Raw genomic sequence first — 10,410 nt, forward strand, 5'->3', positions numbered from 1 at the left:
CAGAAGCTGAGTCACATGAACCTTTCATATCAATTTTGCCCTGAGCCCCAGCCTCACCCCAAATTGCAACAAAATGAATTATTTCATCTTCCTCTTTATTCTCAAAACATTACGGTGTTAAATAAGGTCTAAGAGGTACTGGTCTAGTCCTTGTTTGGTCTCTAGAGAGGTAGGTGGGGCAGAATTGAACCCCCAGGAACATGAGAGCCTCATCTCAAACAGCTAGTGGCAGCTGCTACACAAAGCTCAAAGGCCAAGGTCAAATCCTGAGCACACCCATGCATGGATGGTAGGGCACAGGCTCCAGTTCCTGGGGTAGTCAGGAGGAAGGGAAGCAAACTTCTTTGAGAAGACAGCTGGGCAAGAGGACCTGGCACTGGACTGTCTGGTGGGACAAAGCGGGGAGGTAAAGGGTAAAGGTCTTCCTCTTCCTGCTACTACCTTAGGGCAGAGGCACATGACTCCAGCAAGGGGCCAAAGTAGATGGCGGTGACTTGGATCTTATCACAGAGATGCCTGACCCCACCAGGGCTGGTCAACTGACATTGCCAGGGAGTGGCACGCTAGCCATGAGGATGGAGACGAACTGTTCCAATTTCTGTGCGGCCTGTTTCCCAGCCTCCAGGACTTCCTCGTGATTGGCCTTCTCCAGGTTTTCATAATCCAAGATGACTTTGTTAGTGATGAGTGAGAAGCCGAAGACCCGAAGTCCGCAGTGCCGGGCAACTACCACTTCTGGTACGGTGCTCATGCCTGATGGGGAGAGAAGGCAGCCACCTGTCAGGACCCTCCATGCTCTTTTCCTCATCCTCACCCTCGGCTTTAGTCACGACTTCACTGTAAATTCTAAATCCCGAAAACGCATTCAAAGCAGCAACTAAATTAGTGTTGAGCTTATTGTTCTGTATTACTTGAAGTAAGCGGAGCTCTTCCTAGGACTTTTTGCATCTGGTAGATTTTACCAATGCAGTGCTTTCTATCTATATTGATCTGTGGAAATGAGTCAGTCCTGTGGACACAGACCTATCAGCCAGAGGTCCAGGAGACGGCTCCAGTGATAACCCCTCCCCCTTCGAGCCTGCAGCCAGAGCCCCCTTCTCACCAACAGCATCCGCCCCCAGCTTCTGCAGCAGACGAGCCTCGGCCACAGTCTCAAAGTTGGGGCCTGCGATCATCACATAGGTGCCTTCTTGGAGCTCGCGCTGCTCCCCCATCTGCTTCCAAGCGCTTAGAGCCTTCTGCCTCATGGTCCGGTCGTAGGCGTCGGACATGGCAGGAAAACGAACACCAAACCTAGGGCAGAGTGGGCGACCTCAGATGACGGACGCTGAGCCAAGTACGTGAACCCCACGCGTGCAGAAATGAAAGAGTGCGACACATACCTCTCCTCATTGGGCCCTCTGAGAGGGTTCTGACCACAGAAACCGGGCAGGTTGATGTGGTCACGGATCAGCATGATGTCTCCAACCTCAAACTTGGGGTTAAGGCCTCCAGCCGCATTGGTGACCACCAAGGTGTCCACCCCCAGAAGCCGGAAAACCCGCACAGGGAACGTCACCTTAGAAACAAGAGATCAGAAAAAAGTTTTCTCGAAATTTCCCACAACCACCTATGCAGAGCTACACCAGAAAGTGAGGAATGCAAGAAGGGTAGACAGTTCTCTCCCTTTTCTTAGATCCAACCTGGCTTCTGCCCCGGCTTACCTTCCAGAGTGGGTACCCTTCATACAGATGGAATCTGCCCTGCATCATCACACATGCTCTGCCATTCAAGAAGCCAAACACCAGTCGACCAGCATGACCTGGCACTGTGTACACAGAGTGGGGGAAATGAACGGCTTTAGACTTCATGCAACACATCCACTGAGCACCTGCTAGGAGCCACCACCGTGAGCATGTTGAGGGGGTAATTAAGCAAAAGACAGAATCTCTGCTTTCAGAAACTTTAAGTCTGGCGGGATAGATGTTAATCGCAATTACACAAGCACAACCTGATGAGTTATGGGAGTCAGGATGCTCAATGTGAACATACAAAGGAAGAAGGGAAGGTTTGTTCAAGAAATTACAGAAGATGGGGCTGGCGCTGTGGTGGGCTAAGCTTCTGCCTGTGGTGGGCTAAGCTTCTGCCTGTGGCGTCAGCACCCCATATGGGTGCCAGTTCCAGTTCTCTGCTATGGCCTGGGATAGCAGTAGAAGATGGCCCAAGTCCTTGGGCCCCTGCACCCACATAGGAGACCCAGAAGAAGCTCCTGGCTCCTGGTTTCAGATCAGTACAGCTCTGGCCGTTGCGGCCATTTAGGGAGTGAACCAGTGGATGGAACACTTTTCTCCATCTCTCCCTGTCTCTGTAACTCTACCTCAAATAAATAAATAAATAAATAAATTTTTGAAAAAAGAAATTACAAAAGAATGAGAAAGCCATATTATAAAAGTGAATAAAAATTAAAGTGGATAGCAGCTAATATAGTAGTTATAGACCTCTCTCAAAAATGTCAAAATATTTCCCTGACTATACTATATGCCTCTTCATGCCAGCAAGGGAACTCACAATATCCTTGGGCTTCCTAAAGAAAAGGCTATTTAACAAGGAAGAAATGGGCTGAATTTGGACCTAGACAAGGATCCTTTCTTTCTTTCTTTTTTTTTTTTCCTAAAGACTTATTTATTTATTTGAAAGGCAGAGTTAAAGAGAGGCAGAAGCAGAGAGAGAGAGAGATCTCCATTCACTATTCACTCCTCAGATGCCCGCAGTGGTCAGAGCTGTGCTGATCAGAAGCCAGGAGCTTCTTCTGGGTGCAGGCACCCAAGGTCTTAGGCCATCCTCTACTGCCTTCCCAGGCCATAGCAGAGAGCTGGATCAGAAGTACAGCAGCCGGGACTTGAACCGGCACCCATATGGGATGCAGGCACTGCAGGCAGCGGCTTTACCCACTGTGATACAGCGCCGGCCCCAAGGCTCCTTTCTTATGACTCACAAAACGGTCCTGTGGGAACATGTACCCACGTAACAGCACATGGGGTGCAGGAGTGCAGAGATAACTCTGTACAGACCTGTCAACAATTTCCCTTATCTGGTTGTCTCCTCTAGTGGGTGCAAAACCCATCCCTGAGAGAACAGATGGCCTGGGAGAGGTCTAGAATCAAGAGGAAGGGTTGAGGAATACTCAAAGAAAGGATTAAAAATATTAATAGTATTAGAGCAAAGTTGACAGTTAAGAAAACCCAAGTGGAGTATAAGAAATAAATAGGTTGATAAACTTAAAAAATTAACCCATTTATCACTTACTGCAGTGCCTGCCTCACTGGGGAAGGAGTGGCAGGTGCAGCCACTGTCAATGCTCTCTTAGAACAGTGTGCCGTCCCTTTGTCGTCTCTCTCACTTCAATATTTCCTCTCCAACCCCCATTCTCACTTCTCCTTACCCTATTCTGATCTTGTTCGGAAGGTTTAAAAATATCTATTAAAACAAGTAACCCGCCAGAGAAAAGAGGAAGGAGGATAGAATCTAAAAAAATTCAGGCTGGCGCCGCGGCTCAATAGGCTAATCCTCCACCTAGTGGCGCCAGCACACCAAGTTCTAGTCCCAGTCGGGGCGCCAGATTCTGTCCCGGTTGCCCCTCTTCCAGGCCAGCTCTCTGCTGTGGCCAGGGAATGCAGTGGAGGATGGCCCAAGTGCTTGGGCCCTGCACCCGCATGGGAGACCAGGAGAAGCACCTGGCTCCTGCCTTCGGATCAGCGCAGTGCGCCGGCTGCAGTGCGCCGGCCGCGGTGGCCATTGGAGGATGAACCAACGGCAAAAGGAAGACCTTTCTCTCTGTCTCTCTCTCCCACTGTCCACTCTGCCTGTCAAAAAAAAAAAAAAAGGAAAAAGAAAGAATCTAAAAAAATTCATACATAAACCAAGGGAAATCAGTTATTTACAAAACTAATAAGTAAACCAAGTGAATGGTCCTTGTCCTTTACTGTCACTATTCCCGCTGTGGGTTTCTGGTTGTTTGTCTTTTTCTAAGGGCTGGTGCTTAGCCCAGCTCTCGCAGGACTTCCCTGTACGTAAGGGGCTACCTGCCCCTTTCCCTCTCCTGAAGCTCAGTGTGAGTCAGGTCTCAGCATGCATGCAGAAGCTGCAGATGTCCGCAGAACACGGCACACCACTGCTGGGCACCAATGTGTGTCATATCCTAGGGCTGCAGCTAGAGCTGGAGCGATGCGGAAAGGCAGGAAGACACTGGACAGAAAAGGCCTGACTTTTCCCTGGGAGTGGCCACACACTGCGTGTCCTGGAGGGCTGTTGGTGTGTGTGCTGATGATGGTTTATGGGAGGCGCCATGTGGGCGGCTTGTCAGGGGATTTTGAAGAACTCTGAGTCAGCCGAGCACAGGAAACATGGAAAGATGCCATCATAGTTCTACCGAAACACACCCTTCCTATACCACATTTTTACTAGAAAATCTTCCATCAAACTCTGATTCTTTTTTTTTTTTTTTTTTTTTTTTTGGTCTCATATTTATCTTGGGCAAATGCTAGGTCACAGAGTAGTAAACGCTGGCCTTCCTGACGGCGACCCACAGAATCCCATCAGTATATAACCCTCAGCCCCATCCCAGCCTCCCCCGGGCAGTACCTGTACTTCGGGGAAAATTGGGTATGTCACTGTAGTCAAAGATCTGGGTCTCGGTTAATTTGTCAGTCAGACCTCCCAGCCCAGAGCCACAGATCACTGCCACTTGAGGTCGGTGTGTGGTGTGAGACAGGAGCCATTCTGCAGTGTTCTGATAATCTTCATATGTGAATCTAGGGGGAAAATGAAAGTCAAAGAAGTGAGTTCTGCTCCCAGCCCATGGGTATCGGACAAATGATCAACAGTGAGGAAGGCTGGCAGGTACATGGAAGCAGCTGGCGATGGAGAAATTGGCTCCCAGGGAGAAGCCATACTATGCTTACCCACCCATTCAACCAGCCCTCTTTGAATTCAGCCCATTGAGAGCCAGACATGAACCCCCCTCCATTTGAGAACCTGACAATAGTTCATGAAGCCTACATCTTGACTAACAGCCCTTCCTCCAATGTTGTTACCCATAGCAGATTTAATCTCCTTCTTTATGACAAAAACTTAGAGGAAGGGACCAGAGTCCAGAGAGAAGTGCAATGAAAATCAGGAAGGTAAAAGGCCCGGTTAAAGGAAACAGGCTGGGGAGAGTGGGGTTAGGGAGGTGGCCACTGTGAACCTGCATCCCACAGAGTGTTGTTTCTGGCTGCTCTACCTCTGATCCAGCTTCCTACTAATGCACCTGGGAAAACAGTAAAAGATGACCCAAGGACTTGAGCCCCTGCCACCTATAGGAGACCCAGATGAAGTTCCAGTCTCCTGGCTTTGACTTGGCCAAACCCTGGCTGTTTTGCCATTTGGGTAGTGAACCAGCAGACAGAATCTCTCATTCTTGTCACTCTGCCTTTCAAATCAATAAATCCTTTTAAAAATGGGATTAAGACCTTCCTGTGGGCAGTGACAAATCTAGTACAATTTTCCTTAGGATTCTATCTATCCCCTAGGGCCATATAAAATGTAATTACAGGGCGGGAGCCGGCTAGTGGCTCAGTGGGTTTAAGCTGTCGCCTGCGATCCCCGCATCCCATATGGGGGTGGGGGTTGGCGTACTGGTTGTTCCACTTCTGATCTAGCTCCCTGGTAAGGCACCTGGGAAAGCAGAGGAAGATGGCGCAAGCACTTGGGCCCCTGCAACCCACGGGGGAGACTTGGATGGAGTTCTTAGCTCCTGGCTTCTGGCTCAACCACAGCTTGTGGTGGCCATCTAAGCAATGAACCAGCAGGTGGAAGATCTCTCTCTCTGTCTATCTCTCCCTTTCTAACTGTAACTCTGCCTTTCAAAAAATAAAAGCTTTTTTTTTTTTTAAAGTAATTAAGACTACCTTGAGGGCAAAAGTAAATCCAATTTCCTTTTGTATCCTCACTCTCCAGTTCCTTCCTCAAATATTAAGGGCTAAATGTTTTAAGAAAAAACACTGGAAACCTCCTAGAAGAGGTCTAGGTGCCATTCATAGTTCCCCTGGGTTCTAATTTCTGGGATACCCAGGCCCACATAGACCCTCTGTCATATGAAATTGCAAGGGGTAATAATTCAAGACTAGGGACTAGGTAAACTAAGACTCAAAAAAGCAGACCTAATCCACAACACTGGTTGTCAAAGGTTAAACCAGACTGACGGCATACATTCTATGTATGTATTCTATACATTCTATGTATGAGCTTGTTACAAATACTGGCCCGCCCTTGCAGATGTAATAATTCTGGAGAGAGGCCCGAGAGTTCCCAGTTCTGTAAAGTAGCTCACGTAATTCTGATTCCAAAGTCATGTTTGGGAACTTGGGGGTAGAAGGAAGCCAGAACTCAATCTAGGTTAATGTCCCAATTGTCTTTTTAGGCAAATAACCTGTGCTTCAGTCTTCCTTGAGTATAAAGTAAGGCAAGGTTATCTGCCCCATCTGTTGTACAGGCTCAGTTTGAAAGAGAATTTAAAACTTGCTGCCCAGCTCTCAAGGCTCTGTTCCACTCAGCCTTGAACCTTTCTCCGGAATTCCTCCTGCCTGTGGTCTCCTCCCAGCCCCACCCCACCCACTTCCTACCTACTCCCATCTTTCCTCCTCTTCTCCAAGGCTCTTTGCTCTTGAGGGACCTGGCAGCACACAGAATATTAGATATTTTTTGACTTTTTTTTTTTAACTTAACTTCCCTCCCACCCACAACCCTCCCCTCTCCCACTCCCTTTCCAATTCTCACAACCATCTGAGAAATTAATGATTAATGATTACCTTCAGAAGTGGAACTGAGGTGTGGCAGGGCTGAAAACAACTAGCCCTGCCAACAGAGGCATGCTTCCCTCTCCAGAGTCCAGGAAAGAGATACTACAGTACAAAAGGCTGCAGGTGGGGATGGAGCTGGGGTGGGTGTGGGAGCAAAAGTGCCCAGAGATGAGAAGAATGAGGTTGGTAAAAAATTAACGTATCTCCAAGAGGTGCAAAGGAAACGAAGTGTGGAGCAGCCGCCACCTGGCATGACTAGTCCCAGTCCATGGGCTTCCTTGCTGGCACTCAGTCCTCGCAGGAGTATCCTGGATCCTCCCTGGGCATCCAGAAGTCACTGGGATCCCTAACGCTGGTGACTTAGCCTGGAAATCCCAGGACCAACGCGCAGAGAGGGGCTTCCCTAAAGGTGTAAGGGTGAGGGTCGGGAGATGGAGTCTTGCGAAGCTCCATAAGAATTTCCGTCTTTACTTCATTTCCAATTGATTAATTTGACTTACAATTTGCAGGGGGAAAGAAAAAAAATAAAAGAGCTGGCCAAGGGAGGCGGGCACTCTTTTCTCTAACGGAGAACTCCAACTTCAGACACAAAAGGCACCTCGTGGCTTTCCTGAGACCCTGGGATGAGGGCGGGGGGCGCGATGTCCGCCCTGGGACGAGGTGGGTCTTACGCCCCCCTCGTCACTTGCACCTTAACACATGCACGCGCGCTCACACACAACGGTTCCTTTTACGAGCAGCTCAGGCCACAGTAACCTGTCCCCTTCCTGCTCCGGTGGCGCCACCCTAACTCGATTCCCGCGTGCGCCCCTGCCCGTGTTATCGCCTGGCCCCGGACACCCAGGCTCCGTGCCAGGCCTCTCTGCATCTCCGAGGCACTCGCTCCCTCGCCCGGTCCCCTCGGGGCCCAGGGTGCCAAGTTTCCCAGGCTTGGGGACAGCCATTTCCCCCTCCCCAGGGGCCCCTGGGGTCCTCTGGGCCTGGTGCCCGGCTCACCCGTCCTCCATGGTCGCGCTGCCGCCCTCCGGTCGAGCCTTCCCTTCGCTCCGGCCGGCTGCGCTGCGGTGGCCGGGTCCGGTCGGCACAGTTAGTGCACTGTTCTCCGGGAGCTGGCTTTTATCCCCGGCCCGGGAGTCCCCAGCCAATGGCAGCGGAGCTCGCGGGCCGGCCCCGTCGCCATGGCGACACAGCCCGATTCAAGCGCCCTAGGCGGGGCCTTAGTCCTAAACCGAGTTCCTTTTCCCCCCCCGGCTCTGGTCCCTCTTCGGCCCGCCCCGGGGCATCCAGCATCTCATCCCCGCATCCATTCAGTCCTCGGGGCCAGGCTTTGAAGCAAGGAGGCCTAGAAGCCGCGAGAAGAGCACCCGAACCCGCAAACCCGCTCCCGGCAGTGTCTACAGGAAACGCTGAGAAATTTGGACAGAGAAAATTTCAAACCTTGGATAGCGCAACCCCAGAATAAAATGAAATGAGTCAGTGTCTGCATCGCTTCCTGGACGAGGGAAGCAGAGTCGCCTGTGGCAACCCTGTGGCTGGAGGTTGCAGTGTTTGGGAGAACCCGGGCCCGGATAAGGGGAAGAAGTTCTACGGCAAGAATTCCTGCCTCCTAGACACAGAGAAAGGCTGGGGGCGGGCGGGAGGGAGGATGCGGACAATTCCTTGATTTACTCGGATACAAGCAATTCAGATAACTAGAGAAAGACCTGCCCCAAGATGAAAATTTAATTTCACAACAAGACTACATAAAGTCTTGGTGAGAATTCAGCCATTTTCTTCTGTCTAGTTTTATAAATTTCACCTACCTCGCGTCAAATGACAAGTCAATGGCCCCTGCTTAGCTGTTGGAATTGTCCACCTGTCCTGAACTCTAAAGGTTGATGCTTGCCATTTTACCCATCACGATAGCACGAGTCACTGTTTTCCAACCTGGTTTTTCCCATGCATTTAACAAATATTTTTAGCATCTACTATGCACCTGAACTCTTAGAGCTATGGACATAATTCCAAAACAGTATTGGTATAGAAAAAAAAAAAAAAACAAAAGTATGTAAAGAAGTGAGCCCAATGCCAAATAGATTTTTCTGACACATAGTTGTTTTATTACTGTCCTTATACATCCCATAATTTTAGCAAAGGTAACCAGAGGATGACTAAAGGTAAAGATTCACTTTCCTAATGAGACTATGAAGTATTGAAACATTGAAGGCATTGTTTTCAAGGAGGGAGATCAGTCACAGGTAAAAAAAAAAAAAATGGGCCAGGAAAATATCTATGCATTTGATTACTGAAGATGTTGTTTTTTAAATGCCCCAAATCTAATTCAGTTCACACAAAGACAGGACTGGAACTTGATTATAACTAAGAAGTGCAAACCTATCCAACTCACTTTAGTGGACTCTGCCTGAAGTGAATGTGTGCAAACAAAAGATGGTCTGTGATATTTCTACAAAATGAAAACTGGGGCAAGGCTTAGTCTTCCGTAGTGTTTCTCCAGCAGCCTGTGAGGAATAGTCGGAATGTATGAGGGATTTAAAAGATAAGTTTATCTTGGTGAAATACATTTTGAAATCCATGTACTTGTTTTAAATAATATGCACTAAAATTCACATAAAAAAAGGAAAATAATACGTACTTTCTATGAACTTTTTGAGGACTGCTTGTATATAAACATCCTACCAAAGAAATGCACATTTATGTGACTAGCAAAGACAGTTTCCCAGAAAACATCTTGGCCAGGGTGATATAACCTTCTGAACTTCATGACATACATAACATTCATAACAGTATGTTATCTTTTTTTTTTTTTTTTTTTTGACAGAGTGGACAGTGAGAGAGAGAGACAGAGAGAAAGGTCTTCCTTTGCCGTTGGTTCACCCTCCAATGGCTGCTGCAGCCGGCGCACTGCGGCTGTCGCACTGCACTGATCCGATGGCAGGAGCCAGGAGCCAGGTGCTTTTCTTGGTCTCCCATGGGGTGCAGGGCCCAAGCACTTGGCCCATCCTCCACTGCATTCCCTGGCCACAGGGACAGAATCTGGCGCCCCAACCGGGACTAGAACCCGGTGTGCCGGCGCCGCTAGGCGGAGGATTAGCCTAGTGAGCCGCGGCGCCAGCTACCAGTATGTTATCATTATCTGTAGTTGCCCTTCTGTGCGATGGAACCCTAGAACTTCTTACTCCCATCTAGCTATAATTTAGTTCCCACAAATCATGCTTCCCTGTCCCTTCCTTCCCACTTCTCTCCCCAGTCTCTAGCAGGCCTTTGCAGACCACATCTTTATTTGTGATCTATCAAACAAGGGCACCCAATCTCTGGGGGATATTAAACCCTACCTGGGGTCCTGTCCTACACCTGTCCTTGGCAAATCATTTTTACATCTCTTACTTTCCTCAAAGGGTTTCAACTACTAAAGGGTATAGATTGGGGTATTTCGTGAACATAAAGCCTTGATGGCCAAATGCCAAAATTGCCTAATAAATGTCTATTATTTTCCTGGAGGCCATCTCAAACCAAATCCCCACACTCTATTCCTATAAGATTGCTTTGATCTGTTTTCTTTTTTAAAAGACTTATTTATTTATTTATTTATTTG

The 10,410-nt window shown here is 48.7% G+C and overlaps 1 protein-coding gene across 3 annotated transcripts; it reads right to left on the reverse strand.

The window, feature by feature from the left end:
- Positions 1-78: 78 nt before the first annotated feature.
- On the reverse strand, positions 79-8,856 carry PNP (purine nucleoside phosphorylase). Of its 3 annotated transcripts, XM_089310001.1 has the most exons (7): positions 7,815-7,929; positions 6,642-6,691; positions 4,621-4,790; positions 1,704-1,807; positions 1,383-1,558; positions 1,103-1,293; positions 79-753 (listed from the first exon to the last, which is right to left on the reverse strand). In XM_089310001.1, the coding sequence occupies exons 4-7, from the start codon at positions 1,749-1,751 to the stop codon at positions 536-538; spliced, it is 633 nt and encodes a 210-aa protein (XP_089166127.1). In that variant the 5' UTR covers positions 1,752-1,807; positions 4,621-4,790; positions 6,642-6,691; positions 7,815-7,929; the 3' UTR covers positions 79-535. The 3 variants fall into 3 exon arrangements, with proteins under 3 accessions (XP_089166127.1, XP_002718082.3, XP_089166126.1); XM_002718036.6 differs by lacking the exon at positions 6,642-6,691 and having other exon boundaries at positions 7,815-8,856; XM_089310000.1 differs by lacking the exons at positions 1,704-1,807; positions 6,642-6,691 and having other exon boundaries at positions 7,815-7,930.
- Between the last annotated feature and the right edge of the window lie 1,554 nt (positions 8,857-10,410).

The sequence above is a fragment of the Oryctolagus cuniculus genome, chromosome 12, assembly GCF_051225735.1.
Source record: "Oryctolagus cuniculus isolate XC-2025 breed Fujian yellow rabbit chromosome 12, ASM5122573v1, whole genome shotgun sequence".
In the NCBI taxonomy this organism is placed as follows: Eukaryota; Metazoa; Chordata; class Mammalia; order Lagomorpha; family Leporidae; genus Oryctolagus; species Oryctolagus cuniculus.